General features: G+C 40.0%; 1 protein-coding gene across 3 annotated transcripts in view; it reads left to right on the top strand.

The window, feature by feature from the left end:
* The window catches only part of ACBD5 (acyl-CoA binding domain containing 5), a gene marked incomplete at its 3' end in the record, with an annotated part of 30,663 nt that overhangs the window by 8,692 nt on the left and 2,569 nt on the right, over positions 1 to 19,402 (top strand). For 2 of the 3 annotated variants that reach the window (XM_083467513.1, XM_083467511.1), the window contains exons 5-12: positions 1,502 to 1,613; positions 13,476 to 13,601; positions 15,397 to 15,609; positions 16,256 to 16,362; positions 17,033 to 17,285; positions 17,455 to 17,654; positions 18,030 to 18,080; positions 18,480 to 18,589. In XM_083467513.1, coding sequence (XP_083323639.1) covers positions 1,502 to 1,613; positions 13,476 to 13,601; positions 15,397 to 15,609; positions 16,256 to 16,362; positions 17,033 to 17,285; positions 17,455 to 17,654; positions 18,030 to 18,080; positions 18,480 to 18,589 — 1,172 coding nt within the window. Of the gene's footprint in view, positions 1 to 1,501; positions 1,614 to 13,475; positions 13,602 to 15,396; positions 15,610 to 16,255; positions 16,363 to 17,032; positions 17,286 to 17,454; positions 17,655 to 18,029; positions 18,081 to 18,479; positions 18,594 to 19,402 lie in introns of those variants that run through there. The other variant, XM_083467512.1, reaches the window with a different exon arrangement.

Here is a 19,402-nt window from a genome sequence, read left to right as displayed (position 1 = left end):
GATTTAACAGGCTTAAGCAAGATAAAGCTGAACCTCTGCCTGCCTTTCTGAGAGTAGTAGATAATAGAATGGAAGACAGCAAGAAAATATATCAGAATACTCTTATCTGCTGATGAATTTAGTTTCTTTGTATTTCCTGTAATGCCTGTTTTGTGGCGTCTTTATTCTGATAAGTGTATTCATTTTGTAAAGGAGTTATAAATTATGAAAGAATATGCTAAGAAAATGTTGTAATATTTTTATTCTCAAACAAAATCTGCTTTTGGCAGAAAACCATGTGCCGAGTTACTTGAAAGTAAGTCCTACATTTGGTGGAACTTGCTTGTGAGTAAACTAGGATGGAATTTGGTATTTAAGTTGTTTAACATGTTTGAGCCTAGAAGTTTTTTGGATAAGCTCTTTGCTGCAGTGGCAAACATGATTCGCCATGCAGAGTTATTGGGAGAAACAACAGGAGTTTTGTTGTAGTAGTATTGCCTTTCTCATTTTCTTCAAAGGAAATTTATTTTAAAAATTATGAGTGTAGCTTCCTTAGCCAGCAGTCTGCATTCTCGCTTAGTATTCATATCCTTTACACAAACACATAAAAATGACAAATCAAGCCTGTTTATATTTGTGAGATTGGGCTGAATATACATAAAGAGAGGCAGTGATATTTGATAATGATATTTATTTATTTAAGGATTTATAAACTGCTTCCCAATGAATGTTTCTAAAGTAGTGCAATGTAGAAATACCGAAAGAACAACACATATAGTAAAAATTAAGTATACTTAACAATCTATAAAACACTATCTTAAAAGCACTAAATTACAAGGTTCTGCATAGTATAAAGAATCAGTCTTCAGGGAAAGGCTTCTTAAATAGATATGTTTTCAAACAGCTGACTAAAAGCTAAAATGCTAGTTGCTTGACTAAGTTAACTGGGAAGCTGATTCCATGGAGCTACAATCAAAATGCTAAATGTTTGGTTTGATGCCAGACATACCTATGGGGCATACAGAACAACACCCTATCAGAGCAGAGGAACAGTTCTCAGACAGACAGCTGTATGGGGCAAAGCAGTCCCTCGGGTAAAGTTGATGTTGCAATTAAAGGGTTTCAAAATCCTCTTCTTCCTTGGCGATCACTCGTAGCCGAGTAAGATTGCCTTCCATGAACATGGTCTTCTTAACAGTGAGTCCATAAGTGACTGTGGAGGCCAGTTGTGGATCCACACGTCCTTCCACAGTGGGGACATAGGTTTCCATGCGGGAGTTGATCGCAGTGAGGGTTTGCCGAACATGCCTTCCTCTTAGCACGTTTCTCCCTTTCATCCTGAGTTTGAGCATCTTCAAAGTCCATGATGCCTTTGGTAAGGCTGTTCTCCAGTTGGAGCGCTTGCAGGCCAGTGTAGGTGGCGCAGAATTTATTTATTTATTTATTGTGATGCTGTGTTCTTGTGAAGTATTGCAATATTATTAACTGATAAGCAATTCATAAATGTTTTGTATTCCTACAGATTCTTGAAACTATGCCAATGACAGACAAGGTTGAAGAACTCCTACATGTAATAGGCCCATTCTATGAAATTGTTGAGGATAAAAAGAGCAGAGGATCTGGCATAATAGCAGGTTGGGATATAAACTCTACTTATCTTAATTAACTGCAGGTTATATTAAGCTATGGTTTTGCAATTTGTTCAGGTTCTGTGAATAATTTTAATGGTAATTGCACTAATTGTTGCGAAGCACCTCAGAGCCAGGAGCAAGAAAGCTCTTGCACAAAACACCTCTCTCCATTTTCCTGACATGCTCTAACTTCCATGCAAACGTGTTGCAAGTCTGACTTGCCACAGCTTTCATAATATTAAAACACCTGCATGTCCTCAATTAATCCTTTTGGCTTAAGGTTGGCTGGTTTCCATAAACCACAATGAAGGTTAACCTGTTTCTTGGTTTGGACACTTCAATAACCCATGGTTACACAAACTGGAAGCAAAAGCTTCTGAGCTGGTGGAATGCACAAGGCCATGGTTCTGGGGCTCACTCACATCAGTGTTTAGTGTAGGGTGTGAGAAACCTAAGGCTTGTTGTTGGACTCAAAATTCCATAAATCCCAGCCAGCTTGGCCAGCGGCGATGGGGGAGTGTTGTTGTTTTGCTTGTTTGTCTAAAACACACATATCAGTGATATGGAACCTTTGGGCCACATACCTAATGTGGACTGCCAGGCCTTCCCATTTGGCTCCCAGTGCTATTTCAGCCAAGTCATGCCTACCTGTCCCACACATTACCAGATGTGGGGCAGGTAAAGGTGGGACTTGGTCAAAAGGGCGGTGCCTGCAAAAGCCGTCGCATGGTAGTTTTTCCCAAGGACCCAACAACCAGCAGATTGTCAGATGTTTGGGAGCTGCTTCACAAAGCGCTTTGCAAACCCTGCGCTCAGCCAAGCTCTGTGCTCGACCTGCTTAGGAAGTGCTGCAAAAGTGGCTCTGCAAGTTCTTTTTGCATTTCCCTCCCGAAAATGGAGCAAGTTTTTCCCAAAGCACTCCCCCCAGCCCTTTGAATAGAAAAGGCATTCTTGGCAGAGGGGAAGATGCTCCAGTCTTAGGAGCATTTCATTCTCTGCAGAGACATCAAAGGGTCTCCATCTAGCCAACTGTTAGCTGATCATTGGTGAAAGAGCACATCTTCAAAGGCTGCACTACAGCAACCTTTTAATTTTAACAGGGGTCTATCACTTGATGCCATTATAATGTTTGATGATTGACAGATGGGTGCTCTCACTCACCTGTGAAAATGGCTCCCTAGTGGGTGAGGAGATAAAGATCCGGCCCACAGGACTACTCCTGATTTATATTCTTTAGCCAAAAAAGGATCCCAGAGTAGTTCACAGAAATCAGTAGTGAAGTAATCCCTATTCTCAGATTTACAATCTAAAAGAGATGAGTGTATGAGGAAGAAGGGGTGGGCAGAGAAGAAGAGAAAAAAGAAAGCTCAAACACCAGTCCAATAATAACTGGAGGACTTTAGGTTCCCCTTCCTTGGTTTAGTATGATGTCTGATCATCTCTTCTGTTGATCCTGGCTCCTCACTGCATGTACATGTAGCAAAATACATGTGCTTATCTATTTAGCGTATTCAAAGTACTGGCATGTCAAGTAGCCCTTACTGGTCAAGTGGTCAGTACTGAACACCTCTGGCATGCTGGGCTCTGCACTTAAGGTACAACTGATGCAGTCTACAGCCAGAACTACATTATTATGCAAATAGCCTGACATCAATTGGTTTAAAATATTGTCTCTGTGTATGTATGTATTTGTGTGTGTGTGTGTGTGTGTGTGTGTGTGTGTGTGTGTGTGTCTATATATATATATATATATATATATGTTTTCGTAGATTTTCACGGGTACAGGAATGCAGGTTTTGGTGTCCTCGGGTGTCTTCCCGTGTAAAAGTTGGGGTGTCTAGGCGACGTTTCGACGAGGTCTCACTCGTCATCTTCAGGCTGGTGCTTTCGGCTTCTTGTTACTGGAACAGAGCGGGATCTCAGTGTTTGAGTTCCTATAAATACTGTAGAGGGGTCACTCAAGAAATCACTCAAGATATCCCTCAAGTAATTAAGGAACAAAAGAAGAAAAGAACACTAGCCTGGGAACTTCCCCTCTGCCCAGAACTTTTGAGGCAATACACCACACCCCTCTACAGTATTTATAGGAACTCAAACACTGAGATCCCGCTCTGTTCCAGTAACAAGAAGCCGAAAGCACCAGCCTGAAGATGACGAGTGAGACCTCGTCGAAACGTCGCCTAGACACCCCAACTTTTACACGGGAAGACACCCGAGGACACCAAAACCTGCATATATATATATATATATATATATATATATATCTATATCTAGTAGGTTCTCTAAAATTACATTTCTTGTCACTTGGCACAGAATGCCAACCACTACTGGCACATTTTAAAGACTTATTCCAGTCAAAGTACTACTCTTAAGAGGAAAAATAATAATTATGTAGCATGCAAATATTCACTGGCGTTAGCAACATTGCAGTGAGTTAGGCATAAATAGGTTCTCCGCTATTTCCATTCCATTTTCATGCAAATATGCAATAACAGATGTTAAAAATCTTTACCAATAACTGATTGTTTTCTTTCAATGGACAAAATATATGTGTCTCTGCTGCAACAAGCCAGCAGCAAAATTCAGAGCACATGTACTTGGTTCTTTGTGAATGCTAACATCCTGTGGTTTTGGAACATGTGATGGCCTCAGTTGATAGCCAAGTCTGGTATGACATTTTATTATGTAGTTCATTTCTCCATTCCAATGGGTATTCTACTGTTTACCTCAGAACTGCTATACCACTTGAATATTTTGCTTACAAAATGTGCTTGAATCATTTCACAGTTATGGTTTTTCTTATTGTAGATTTAATATGCATATCCTAAATTCATATAGGAAAATTCAGTATCAAACAGTGGAACCTCTATGTAAAGCATTTAGGTCGGTGGGAGAAGGGAAACAGAGGCTGCTAGAACTGTTGTGGTTATTAATAACTGAGATTACATACAATACTATATTATTTATGCCTACTCATAAATCCCATTGAGTTCAAAAGGACTTGCTCCTGAGTAAGTGGGTATAGGATTATAGCCTTGGGTCCCACTAACATAGGACATATATAGCATTGCATTGTTAGTCGTCTTCTTGTTCTCCTTGTTCTGAATAAGTCAGTTTTGTTACGTTTTCCTTACCAAAGTGCCGAACAACCTCATAGCTCTTTAGGTAATCTATGTCTCATTTATTATTTTAATGCACCTACTATAAAGGTTCTAAATTGAAACCAAACATTACTGTGCCAGGTTGATTTCTGACTGTTATAAACAATTTATACAGATAATTTATAGATTCTTCTTTTAGTTCTTATTATGCTAAACATACAAAATGTACAAAACCTAGATACCAGAACAGAAAACTAAAAAAGGGAACATGTGAGATTAGTCTCTGTCTAGGAAAGTGTGAGGAGAGTTCTTTCATGGAGGCCCTTTGCTGCTAGAGAAAGAGCATCGGGCATTTTTTAAAGTGCTTGTAAGGGCTGTAGTCTGGAGGTGCATTTAAATGTATCCTTGTCTCACTGATGTGCAAAGTTACATGGTAGTCCTGATTTTAAAAAGCAAAAAGTGGTACTCATGTGGGACATGCTAAATCCACACCTACCCATGGTTGCCTCCTTGCAGAATATATCCTGAAGGCTGTTTTCTATCAGCCTTGTTCTAATTTGAGATAAAAGTTGAGCTGAAATTAAAGTGTGGGAAAGATAAGCACTGGACATGCAATGGGGGATCTATATATCACTTGCGTACTTGGTAAAGGTAAAGGACTCCTGACATTTAAGTCCAGTCGCGAACGACTCTGGGGTTGCGGCGCTCATCTCACTTTACTGGCCGAGGGAGCTGGCATTTGTCCACAGACAGTTTTTCCGGGTCATGTGGACAGCATGACTAAGCCGCTTCTGGCAAAACCAGAGCAGCGCACGGAAATGCCGTTTACTTTCTTGCCAGAGCGGTAACTATTTATCTACTTGCACTTTTTGGGCTTTTTGCTTTCGAACTGCTAAGTGGGCAGGAGCTGGGACCGAGCAACGGGAGCTCACCCCGTCGCGGGGATTCAAACCGCTGACCTTCCGATCAGCAAGCCCTAGGCTCTGTGGTTTAGATCACAGTGCTACCTACATCCCGTACATAACCTACTGGCTACTTGCTGTTTAAATCAGATTCTCCCAGGCTAGTTTGGCCCTAAATTCCACATTGTTGCCCAGGCAGGCCTGCTCATCCTGGAAACAAAACTGAAAAGATGACCAAAAAAGCAACAAAAGCTCCAACCGGTAATTGTATGGTCATGCAGAGTGGAGATCTCCATTATCATCTGTGTTGCCACAGGTGCTATCCAGTAGGTGCATTTGAGAGTTGCACCTTCACATACACAGCTTATCCTAGCAGCAGTGAAGACCCTACTTGCAAATTGAACGTTCAACTCTCTGTGATGGAGCTGTGACCTTGGAGGAAGACATAAGTATTTCCAAGAAGAATTAAAAAAATAAACAACATGTGCACAGCCTCACTTATGCTCGGCATAGGGACAGTGATGTATATAATTGGGTCAGGTTTTCCTCATGAAAATCAGTATGCTTTTGAGAGGCACAAATGTCTTCTAATTCCAATTAAAACTTCTCTTTCAGTGCAAAATAAATTTACAAAGCTAAACTTTTAGATAAAAAATAATGCTCTTAAGGGAAACATTTGAGGTGGGGTGTAAAAAAGTATGTGGAAGTTTAGAGGCTTGTTGATGCTTACAGACAGAACTTAATGCAAAAGAAAGCATTATTTACCATGTTAAGTAATTTTTTAAAAGCCTCTTAACTAAAGCCAGTTATTTCAGTCTGCTGACATACCACAGAGGAATGAAATACTGCTCACAGTTTACATCCTTGGATTGCCATCTGTGGAACATGTGCGAGAGTGGACAAGAGAAGCTTAGGAAATTACTTTCTTGTTGCTAATGTTGTGAAGAGTTTGTTTTGAAGTCTGATGCACTTCTGTTTTCAAAGCAAAGGAGCGCAATCTGTTCTGCAAGGGATGAACCCACTCTTAATCAGTAGCTGACCAAAATATTATTTTCAGGTTCGTAAAAAACACTAGACTCGAAAGAAGAATGTGGCTTCTACATCCAGCGCAAGAGGCCTGGCCGGCCTGCGTGAACTTAGGGTAGGCTTGGAAGAGGCATGTGGAGCACTGTGTTTGCATTATCTGGGCTCTGCAGAAGGGAATTGGGCAACTTTTTGCTTGAAGCGCTTGGGGCATTGAAGGGTTCAAGGGCCTTATTCTTTCTGGGGAAGCTAAACTGCATTGCTTTCTAAAAAAAAATAAATGCGTTGCTGCTCAAAATGGAGCCAGGCTTTCAGAAACATTTTCGTGGTGGTATTTTATGTGCCTTCAATTTCAGCTGCACTGAAGAGAATGAAAGGAAATATCAACATGGACTTATGTGCTCATAGGGCTGTGTATAAATAAAGAGGCCAAGTAGGTGTCAGAGTATAAGCAAGTGACTTTTTCCAAGTCTTTCTTTAAAAGCATGCTTATGAGATTTTAAATAAATGAATTAAGCTATACCATTCATTGGGACTATTTTGTTTCCCCCTTCACTGGTTTCAGTGCTGCTTTTTATTATGATGATAGCTATATGTTGGATTTATGACAATCTGTTTTTTTTGTATTGATTGATTTTTCATTTGGATTGTATTTATATTTTATTTATTATGAGGACTTGATTAATTAGGCAGCATATAACTGGCAAAACTAAGCAAAATAAATCCAGAGTACCATAGTTCCATGAGCCCAAAGAGACTTTGGAGTTGTTTTTCTCGATTAGCAGCAACCCCAACCCCTGGCCATGCCAGATGGCAAAGCATGTAATTGGAATGAAATGCGAAGAAAAAAGCCAACTGTCTCTTGCATAAGCCCAAGTAGCATTTTTTGTTCTGACCATTATTTGTGTAAGATCTGTGTATTCATCCAGAAACTGTGTCTTAAAGTAACAGCCTTCAGTATAGCTTTTTACAAACAACAAAAACTTGACCTATACTTATTTTTGCAGCTTCCAAATGTTATATGTGGAAGTTTAGTATTAAGGTTGTATTATAGAAAATATGAAGAAATACTCATCACATGCTGCAACTTCCCAAATAGTGGTACTGTGTGTTTTAATACTCCAAATCCCCTTATCTGGGTAGCACCTCATTTGCTGGGAATTTGTCCCAGTTTCTAGCACCAACATAACTGGACTTCTTTCTGTCCCCCCCCCCCTTTTTAATGGATATTCTGTTCTGATACTGTGTTTGCATGTTGCATGGACCAAGAGCGTAGTTGTATTGGGAATGGTTTGGAAGAGGGACTGTTGTGACAAGGGAAGTTGTAATCCTGTTCTTCTTTTTTGTATTATTGCTATAAAAAACTTAAATTAAAAAAAACCTTGATTTGGTTTTCTGGTAATTAGTAAATGTGTGTCTGTTTTCTTTATGAACATTTCTTACCCATTCCAATAAGAACCTATTCCAATAAATAGGTTTTCCGCATGTTACGTATTGAAGTTCCCCAAAAGCTCATTTCCTCCATGGAGAGTCCTTGCATTGCAAGAAGAGATTTTCTAGCAGAGGAGACTTGTTTCTGTCAAAGGAATGTTTGCTATTCTACAATAGTTCAGTGAAGTTCTGAAGCTGCAGAAAACTTGTAACATCTTATTTTGAAAATGTATCCCATGTTAGCTTTGAAACTTATTAGTTTAATTTCTAGGCTTGTGTGCTCGTAATACTGCACTGTCTGTTTTCTTTGTTTAGCTTGGTTTATCTCACTTGGAGGGACGGAGGAGAAATTCACTTTTGTATTATTATTGTTGTTTGTTATTTATTAAATTTGTATACCGCCTTTCATCCGAAGATCACAGGGCAGTTCACAACATTAAATTGCAAAATGCATAGTAAAGAACAAACAAAAGCAAACCAATAACCCACATCCCACAAACACATGCATTTAAAGCTGAATCTATCAAACATAATACTACTACTACTACTACTACTAATAATAATAATAATAATAATAATAATTTATTATTTATACCCCGCCCATCTGGCTGGGTTTCACCAGCCACTCTGGGCGGCTTCCAAAAGAATATTAAAATACTGTGATACATCAAACATTAAAAGCTGTCCAGAATAATATTCAAACTGAAACACAGCTATCCTTTGAAATGTGCACTTATCTGTATTTTGTGATGCAGTCCTCCAGCCAACTTTACCAGGGAAAAGTATGTATAAAAATGAAGACAGTGGTGAAAACAACCAACATAAATGCACTGTATTAGGGGAAATTGCTTGCCAAAGTGTGTACATTAGTCAAAACTACATATAACATGTTTTTATTAAGAGAAATTAGCACTAAAATGGTGATGAATTTTCATGAGATTTTTTAAAAATTGCTGCAAAATGCGGAGAATGGGGGGAAATTAGAAACTGGGAGAATGAAAATAGACAGATCCTTCCAGCTCTACTCACTGGTCACTACTTGAAGATTCCCCTTTTTGCCTTCTTGGGTCCTGCCTATGAAAAATATTGCCTGAATAGTTTGACAACATGTTTTCCCCATTTTTCTATAATGTAGAAACTGGTTTGTGGTCCTGCAAACTCCTTTTGTTAATCTAGTTCTGCTTTCACTTGTTGTATAATCAGCAACTTCAATACAGATTACTTATTTAATAGTAAATAATAAATAAATGCCTGTTCCGTGTTAAACACAATCACACGTGCAAAGTTGTTTCTGTCGACACAAAACTATTTAGAAATAGGAAAGACTCCTTCTGGCAGCTATGAATCTGTGAAAGAACTATATGAAAACGCCAATGCAAAACTGGTTACTGGAAAGAGTTTTATGGTTTCTCAGAGCCGTTTCTATTCCTGCACTCACTAGCAAATATTCTACGCTATTGGTTTTCAACTAGCAGGTTGAACTGAACTGAGTCACAGCCTGGGGGTGGGGGTCATCTGGGGGGTGACACCAGCAGCACTACCACCAGACACAAACATGGTAAAATTAGAAGCTGGGGCCCATAATGCATACTTATGTGAAAGTGAACAGCTGGTCTGAAAAAAGTTGAATTCTACTGTTGTTCTAAACTTTATGTAGACCAGAAAAAATTACAAAGATTATTAGAACCTTATAAAGCAAATATTAAGTGGTTTAGAAATACTTTTTAAATGATAGATTGGAAGCAGAAAAACCCAAAGCAGATTACTAAACTGTGAGATAACATATTTTATAAAATGAATAAGATCCTCCATACATTTAAAGCACATCCAACCCATATTCAAAGCCCATTACTTCCCCCTTTGAATACTGGGAGCTGTAGTTTTCCCATCACATAATTCCCAGCATCCTTAATAAACTACAGTTCCCATGATTCTTTGTATGGTGTGGATCTGTGCAAAGACTGCTTTGAAGCTGAAATTAAACCCAGAAATCAAAATATTGGGCAACAGATAATGATTAGGTACTCTTCTTCCAGTGCATTGGAGAGGCTAAATATCTTGCATTACTACACACGATTTACTTGCGTGCTACCACATGTACGTGTGGGGCCAGGAAATAAATCAATAAATCAATTCAAACATGGAAATGGCGGGAGAGAGCTGGTGTCAGGAGTAGGTCAGCAATAAAAAACACTGGCGTAAGTAAAATTAACACTATATTTAAAGAATCCAAAACTGCACAGACCTAGTGATCACAGAAATTCTTCCCAGCAGGACTTGCCCCAATGAGGCAGTTGCGAGGACTGAAGGTCCCCGCCCTCCCACCACCCTCCAAGGCTCCTCCTCTGGTTCCTTCCCCAGCAACCTAAGGGTCATTTGTTTCGTCTCTGCTCTGCTCTCTTCAGTTTTCTGTGTGTTCTGGGAGACCACAGGAGGCTTCCCTGGCTTCTTCAGAAGCCTACTTCCATTCAGTCTCTAGATCCTGCTCTGCTTCTGCTTCTGTGTCTGGGCTCTGCCACAGCCTCTTCCTGCTCACTAAACCCTGTTACCTCTTCAGCTTCCAACACTTCCTCCTCCCAGTCTGCTCCCTCTTCTCCCTCCGACCATTCATCCTCCCACCACCAATCCCCTGGCTCTGAGCTTTCTTCCCTTGGGGGGTTCCTTAGGGGGTTCCCTAACTGGTGCTTCCTCTGCATCCAGCCAGACCCTCCCCAGAGTCTGAAGAGGGCAGAGGAAGCCCCAAAGAGTCTGGAGGCACAGCAGGGCTTCGCTTTGGCCTCTCAGCCTCCCTACTTAACAGCCGATGAACGTGGTAGCATCCTCCAGCCTCCTGCCAGCCCCAGAGCTTTAATTCCAGTTGTGGATATTTTTGGATACAGTATTTTTGGTCTAGGTTAAAATAAAAAAAATCCTTCCTGTAGCACCTTAAAGACCAACTAAGTTAGTTATTGGTATAAGCTTTCGTGTGCATGCACACTTCTTCAGATACACTATTGGAGAGAGAGAACGGTGGAGAGGGCATTTAGAGGGTACTCCTGACTACTCAATTTTTACTTACGCACGTGGCGGCCTGGAACATAACCCCTGCATAAGGGGGGGGGGGGAGACATCTGTATGCCAAGGCACATATGATTAAATTAGGGAACTATTATTTAATGAACACCATTTGTCAACTTCACCTAAGTGGGTGGTAATATGATTGCACCTCATGCTTTGTCTTCGTCTGCTGTTTTAAATTTTGTTCCCAAAACTACTGAGAGAGGGTGCGACATGAAAGAAGTAGTATAGTAGTAAGACGGGATATCAGAGGTCAAGGATAGTGAAGAGAGGATGGGGAGAGAGTCAAAACTGGTACAGGTGGGTTTTTGTTTAACTGTATTCTATGACTTTGTTTCTTCTGCAACCTATGGAGGTTTGAGCCTTTCTCAAAGAAGGGTCCTGATTGGACTTTATAGCAGAGTTCTTGCATCCGTGAAAGATAGTTCAGTTGGTAGAGCATGAGACTCTCAGGGTTGTGGGTTTGAGCCCCACATTGTGTGAAAGATTCCTGCATTGCAGCAGGTTGGACTAGATGACCCTCGTGGTCCCTTCCAACACTACGAGTCTTTGATTCTGTGATCCATTGAATTGAACATAATCCTATTGTCTTCCTCTTCAGTCCATATGTGGCTAGGCAGGGGATGTGCTGATGCTTCATAGGGAAGCCATATTGATCATATATCCTAACTAAAGTTCTGCAAGCCATATTTATGAGTGATCCAGCAAATAAAAATACCGTAGTCGTTTTCCTTAAACATCATCAAAATGGTTATTATTTGGGAATCATATCAATTTGGGGAGCTACTGTATTGCACTGGGACTGCTTTGTTTATCAAACAAATTTCCTTGTCAGAAACATTAGTCGACTCTGTTGCGAAAACGATCCACTCTTGTCACAGTGCCTGGAACAAAAGTATGGAAACTAATCTGCCTCGTCACCCTTTAATTTATCATATAGATCTGAGTAGCAAAGTCCCTTGCAGACAAAGGGAAGCAGTAAAACATGTTTAACAAGTCCCAGCTATTGATTTGCACAACAAGCAACTTGAATCAAAAGATTAAACATGCTAAAGTTTTTGGCACCCCAAGTAAAAGTTATGCTAATACCGATCACACTCTTCTTGCCTCTGTTGTTTCACTGTTGCTCCGTTGGTAGACCTCCCCAAATCAGACTGAAATTAGTAATAAAAAAGAATCTTATTGAAGTGGCATAGGTGCATACATACTTCTGTTATTTAAGGCCAGAACTAAATAATTCATCCCTTGAGTCAAGAAGTGACCTATTTTAATACCCTCACAGACTGATTATTATATATATAATGTTATGTTGGTACAAATACCGTATTGGCCTGAATATAAGCATCACTTTTTTCCAAATTCCAACTGTGAAAAGTTAAAATATGGCTTAAATTTGCGACCTTACAAAAATTGGCTTTTACGATTTCGCTGCCAAAGCAGACATACGGTAAAACGGAACGGGTGTGAGTGGCTGCGGAATTTTAAGAGAGCGGCTTATATTTGGGTATTGTCTTTTTTTCTTTCCCCCCTTGAATTTAAAAGGTGTGGCTTCTATTTGGGCCAATACAGTAATAGTGTTTCAGGAAGACGTTGAATTTTCTTCTGGTTTCAAAATAGAGAATATATGACTGAATACTGAAGGCTTGCTTGACATTTAAAATTGTTGGCTTTGATGGTGACGGCCTATCTCGCATTCCTGTATCTGTATCCATGTAATAATAATACAAAACTATAAGTTCTTTACTGACATAAATGTAGTTGATATAAAAGCTGAAGCATATCTATATCTGCTCTTCTCACACAACACTTTGCATTGAATACTTTTATAATGAAGTATGCCATTGCTAAAAGAAGCTTTCTAAGCCATGGAGAAGTTTGGCTTCTGAATAGTATTGGCGTACCTACGGTTTCTTGCCTAAGCAATGGATTCTGAACCAATAGCAAATAGTTAATGGTGTGTTTTGCCCGAGAGTAGAGAGCCTGTGGCCTTCCAGTTGTTGCTGGACTCCCAACTCTCATCAGCCCTAGACAACAAAGTTCATGGCCAGGCATTATGAGACCTCAAGTCCAGCAACATTGGCAAGGTCACATTCCCTGCCCTTGAAAATCCTAAAAAATCCAAGTCTGGTTTCAAGCTATGATAAGGAATTTTCACTTACCAGTACAGATGCTGTGAGCCAAAGGAGGGAAAGTTTGGGGAAAATATATATAATATATGAGAATTATATTTAAGGACAAGAGGTAGAAATTGCCTTGAATTGATTTATTTTTTAAAAAAACAAATATTTAATAACTACACAATTATTTTCAATCTCCTATAGTAAATATTCATTTTCTGAACTTGCTTTTAGACCTTGGATATTCCATAACGTCTATGCCAGCTGTGAATGGCAAATCTGAAAGCAGCGACAGCGGAGCAGAGTCGGAGGAGGAACCCCATCAGGAAGAAATAACAGAGCTAAAGCAGGTTGAGAAAGGTACAGTTTTATTTCTGAACCGCACCCACCTTTTCATAGCTGTGCTTCTTTCCAGTATTGCTCAATCAGACTGTGGCTGCTGTGGAACACAAAAAAGCAATGGTCCCGTGTCTCTCCCGTGTCTTACATTATTTTGTAAGAGTGAGCCCTGTTTGGAAACTTCAGATTTCAGAAGAGGCTTGGGAATCTGATTATCAAGATGTAATCCTGCCCCCACTTACCTGGGAGCAAATTCTGAACATGATGGAAAAACAGGTGTTGTTGGGATGTAAGCTTTTGTGTACAATTGTGGTTTGTTTTTTTAATGGAAAGATATTTAATAGATTGGTAATAGGAGTGATGAGTGAATGCAGGACATGTAACTGCAGAGATGGAATGGGTGCCCACAATTTAAATACAAAGTAAGACACAAAAAAAGTCAAAAGCAACATGCAGGTAGTTGGACTATGGGTGGTTCAGCTTTTCTTCCTTTTCTTTAGTATTTTGTAACCAATGGAAACATTGCATAATGAATTGTGTAGTACAAGTAACTTAACACTGCAATCCAAACCTTAAGTAAAGGTAAAGGGACCCCTGACCATTAGGTCCAGTCGTGACCGACTCTGGGGTTGCAGCGCTCATCTCGCTTTATTGGCCGAGGGAGCCGGCGTACAGCTTCCGGGTCATGTGGCCAGCAGGACTATGCCGCTTCTGGCAAACCAGAGCAGCGCACGGAAACACCGTTTACCTTCCCGCCAGAGTGGTACCTATTTATCTACTTGCACTTTGACATGCTTTCGAACTGCTAGGTTGGCAGGAGCTGGGACCAAGCAACAGGAGCTCACCCCGTCACGGGGATTCGAACAGCTGACCTTCTGATCGGCAACTCCTAGGGTTAAACCACAGAGCTACCCATGTCCCTTGGTCAGGGCTTAACTGGCTATCAGGCCCAGAGCCACATCCGTAGCTCAGCTACTCTCACAGCCTGGTGCAGAAGAGGAAGGGGAACACTTGAAATCGTTACAGCAACGAGGCCCACATTAGGCCCAGTGCTGACATGTCATTGCAGTGGGGCTGGCTTGATATCCAGCAGATCCTGTGCTAGCTCAGCCCCTTGCTGTTTTAGGACTTTTCCGTAGGCTTTCACCAGTTGGGATCCTGGCAGTGGGGCTTCCACACATTTAGTTGGAGGCTTCCATACCAGTGGAGTAATGCTGCCCACTTCATGGACAGAGACTGTCAGAGATGAGTAGAGTCAGTGCTGGATTTACGTATAAGCTAAACAAAAGCTATAGCTTAGGGCCCCCACTCTTGTGGGGCCCCCCAAAAAATTAAAGGGGAAAAAAACTGGATGTACATTTCCAAAATATAATATTAAAAATAAAACCTACGTACAGCAACAGTATTTTGTGTTGTGTAGGCTTCTATGATGTAAGTAAAGGGCCCCGCCTCCTAGGCTGCTCCCTAAAATATCACTGGTTTGCTCATTTCCATATATAGGGTGCCTACATTCTGCATAGACTGGTTGCATGGCAACATGTGCAAATGTCTTTAGATACCTATTAGGTCCACAAATTACCATATAGCATATATTCGGCACAAAAAACAGTAGCAATTTGTTGTTGACAAAGGACAGCTGGACATAGAAAGGGCCCCATTACCTTCAGTAATTTAGGGCCTCATCAAACCTAAATCTGGCCCTGAGTAGAGTTCATTAAATCTATGAACAAATAAAAAAAGCACATTTGTAAAAACTAGTATATTTCATAGTATAAGTCTATTTGAAATGTTGTCCCCTTATTTATTGGTTTTACAGAAAGTGAGAGTCTGGGACCAGATTTGACGCCTGCTCAGGAGCTGGACTGTGTTGTCGCCAATGGTTGCTGTGAAGATGTCCCGAATACTGACATTCACAATGGCATACAGACTAAATCTGCTCTGAATGGTATAAATGTGGATGAAGAAGTAAAGAAGAGAGACAAGCGCCTTGAACTACCTATAATTTCTAATTTTGGGTCTTCTCACCAAGGTACTTTCCTCACGTGCACTTTTCCAAATTAGTCTATATGTTTGTCAAGCAGAATTTTCCAGTGGTGAAGACTACCCTGGGAATTTGCTGTCTGGTTTGTAAAGATTATTTCCTCACTTTTACCAAGCTGTAGTGGAAATGATTGGAGATTCAAACTTTGGTATGCTTTATAATATATAATATATATAATATAAAGGCCATCCATGTGGAAAATATAATTGAGAGAGGTGGGGTTCAAAGTAATTAGGATAAATTAACCTCAACAATCACATCTAACGATATTGCCCCATTGTGAATAGCTATTGCAAGCAGTGCTTTCACCTGCTTTATCTTAAGCAGACAACTTACATAATAAGCTTTTTAATATTTGAAGTGTGATCATGTGCTCACTGTTTAAACCAGCCTTTCTTAACCTTGGGTTACCAGATGTTGTTGGACTACAATTCCCATCATCCCTAACCAGTGGTCTTGCTAGCTAGGGATGATGGGAGTTGTAGTCCAAAATCTGGGGACCCAAGATTGAGAGAAGCAAGTTTAGACTGATGAAATATTTATACGTGGACTTTTGCACGGTCATTGTTTTATTCTTGCCCAAATTGGCCTGTTTACACTTATTAAGTGTTTGGTCATATACCTGTACACACAGGTGCAAATGAAGATACCGCTGAAGAGGTCTCTGGCATTCAGCACTTGACAAGCGATTCGGATAGTGAAATATACTGTGATTCCATGGAGCAGTTTGGACAAGAAGAGGTACAGTTTATCAAGTTTTGTACTGAATGTGAAAAGGTAACATAAAGTGACCAGAATCCAAAGAGACATGAAATTAGTTCTTTGAACCTACATAATCTTTAAACTTGTTTGCTTGAACAGCAATCCTCTCATGCTGCAAGGCAGACTGATGAAATCAGTTCCTGATATAGCATGAAGATAACTGCTCAAAGCCCAAAATTCCAGGGGTCTCACATAACTGCCTTCTGTAAGCCTAAGCAGTTCTTTAGATTCTGCTAAACGGATGAAGGGTTAGAATCTGGAAGAAATAATAGAATGTACATCTAATACAACGCTTCCACAATCTGTATAATGGTCAGCCTAGGTGTGGTTTTAAATGTGTCTATTGCTTTTAGCATGCTTTAAAAATATATATGCTCCTAGGGGAGCTGATAACTACTCTTTTTGCAGCAAATGAGAAAGGAGAGTTTAACTCTTTCTTACCCTGCTGAGGTCCTTTCAAGCTGCTATTTACTTTAGAAAGAAATCTACGTTTTCCACAACATGCATATTAAATGCAGAGGAGCCCCTGGACCACAACAATAGCCCACAAAAGACTCTAACATAGGTGGTATGTTAGGTATAATAGGTATCCCAGCTTTATGGGAAATACTTTAAGGAAAATATAATAGCTAATTCTCTTAACTTGTAGATATTGGAGTCAACGAAAGGATTTTCAAAACATCCATTATATTTCTCAGAAGTAGACCACAGCAGTCTACTGGGTGCTTCTGGTTTTCTTGAACTTGGAAACTACAAGACAGACGGTATAATGGTGGCTGCAATTGAAGGAAAAGGTGAAGTCAAGTGTGGTGGTGAGGATGGCAAGGCAAGTGATGGAGGCCCTCACAAAGAAAAGAAAGGTGGTGAAAAGGTGGATTTCTACGGAATCAGAAGAGGGAGAGGTACTGTTGGAATATTTGTTTTGTTATGTACTTATGTAGATAAGCAAGTCTAGTGCCATACTTAATTTTTTTTGTAATTTACAAAAAAAGTTTTCATAGTCTGATTTTTATATGGATTAAAAACCATGCCTTATTTCTCAATGCTTTCTCTTTCCCCTCCTAAATTTAGGTCATAGAATGCACCCTTTGGGTGATGGCGCCCAAGGTGGACAAATGGGTAGTGGTGGAGATGGAGAACGATGGGGGTCAGATAGAGGACCAAGAAGTGGCCTCAATGAACAAATTGCAGTAGTGCTTATACGATTACAAGAAGACATGCAAAATGTCCTTCAGAGATTGCATGCATTGGAAACACTGACAACTTCACAGGTAAGATGTGCTTGTATTCTATAAAGTGATGTCCAGTGTTAGTCTGACTTTACCTCAGTGCTCCTACTCGGAGCATGACTTAGTTGGAGATCATCCTTATTCTTTATTTTAAAAAGCTTGATTATTGGAGTAATGTATGTAAGCATGTGTGTAATATAGTGGAGTTTGTATGTAAGCAGGCTTAAATGCAAAGGATGGATGGCAGGGAAGAGGTGGCAAAATCATCACTCCAGGCAGAAGAGTTCCATTTCATGATGTGAGCAACAATGTTACATTGCAATGTTTCAGAAACCACAGTAGGAATATAATGTGAAGCTGCGAGTATAAATTTGAAACATAATTTGTCACTGTGTTAAATTTGTGTTTTATTTGCAGGCAGGAACTGCAACCATACATTCAAATAATCAGACTCCCTCACCTGCTAAGGTAAGATCTTACCTACTTTCCACAGAGCAGCTTTGATTTTTATGTTGGCTTTCCTTTGACTGTATGTAGATTAAAATGGAACTTTTCATAACACAATTATCTTAAAAAGAGGTCAAAAAGCAGCGTTTTAAATGCTGTTGCCTTTTGTCTCCTGTTAATTTGATCCATTTGTTTTAGTTATTACCCTGATTAATCTCAAATATTTTTTGCAAGACAGGAGGAAATTTTAAAGCAGTTCTAAATGTAGAGACTAGGGAGGAATATACAAGTGACACAGTGCCCAGTTGGGGCAGAACATACAGGTTCCAAATATATAATCTTAGATAGTTCTATGTCTATGCAGACATTTACCAACATCTTATATAACTGGAGAAATTATTTTTTTATGTGTTATTTTAGAGACCTTCCTGGTGGCCGTTTGAGATTTCTCCTGGTACTTTAGTCTTTGCTGTTTTCTGGCCATTTGTTGCCCAGTGGCTGGTACATGTGTATCTTCAAAGGAGAAGGAGGTAAGACTGTCAATCCTGTTAGATTTGCTAATTTACTCTGCTAATGCACGAGTCCATGCTGCCCTTTGGATCTTTGGCCTCTCCCTCTCAATTTCCTTTCTTGATTGTGTATAATCTTATCAGCACACAAGGATTTTTTTCTCAAGGACCATAAAGATTCCATTTTATATTAGGGATATATCTTTTCATACAGATAGTGTTTTGCTGGAATAGAACACCAGTCAAAGCAGAATCTTATGCCAAGCTGCCTCATGTGTTGCACTTGCATAGTTTGTTGAGTAGTCAGTGCTGTCCAGTGGTCGAGTCTTAACTTTTTTCAGAAGAAAATAATGAAGACATCAGGCTTATTATTAGGTATGAGAGTAATGGACAGACAAATGGAAGATTTGTCCTGATATCACTTGAATTTGGGGGATACGTCTCTTGTTTGGTAGGAATTTAGAAGCGCAAGCTTAATGTGAAATACGTTTTGCCATGAATGTATTCAAACTATTAACAATAAGTATTTTTTTGTTGAAAATTTTCCACTAAAGTTTTTCGCCAAGCCTTGTATATATATTATATATAAAAGGGACCCCTGACTGCTAGGTCCAGTCACGAACGACTCTGGGGTTCCAAGTAAAGCTCATCTCACTTTACTGGCCGAGGGAGCCGGTGTACAGCTTCCAGGTCATGTGGCCAGCATGACAAAGCCGCTTCTGGCGAACCAGAGCAGTGCACGGAAACGCCGTTTACCTTCCCACTGGAGCGGTACCTATTTATCTACTTGCACTTTGACGTGCTTTCAAACTGCTATGTTGACAGGAGCAGGGA

The sequence above is a fragment of the Podarcis liolepis genome, assembly GCF_965112155.1.
Source record: "Podarcis liolepis genome assembly, chromosome: 12".
NCBI classification, from domain to species: domain Eukaryota; kingdom Metazoa; phylum Chordata; class Lepidosauria; order Squamata; family Lacertidae; genus Podarcis; species Podarcis liolepis.
Note: the sequence above shows the minus strand (reverse complement) of the source record. Positions and strands in the feature narration are given on the sequence as shown.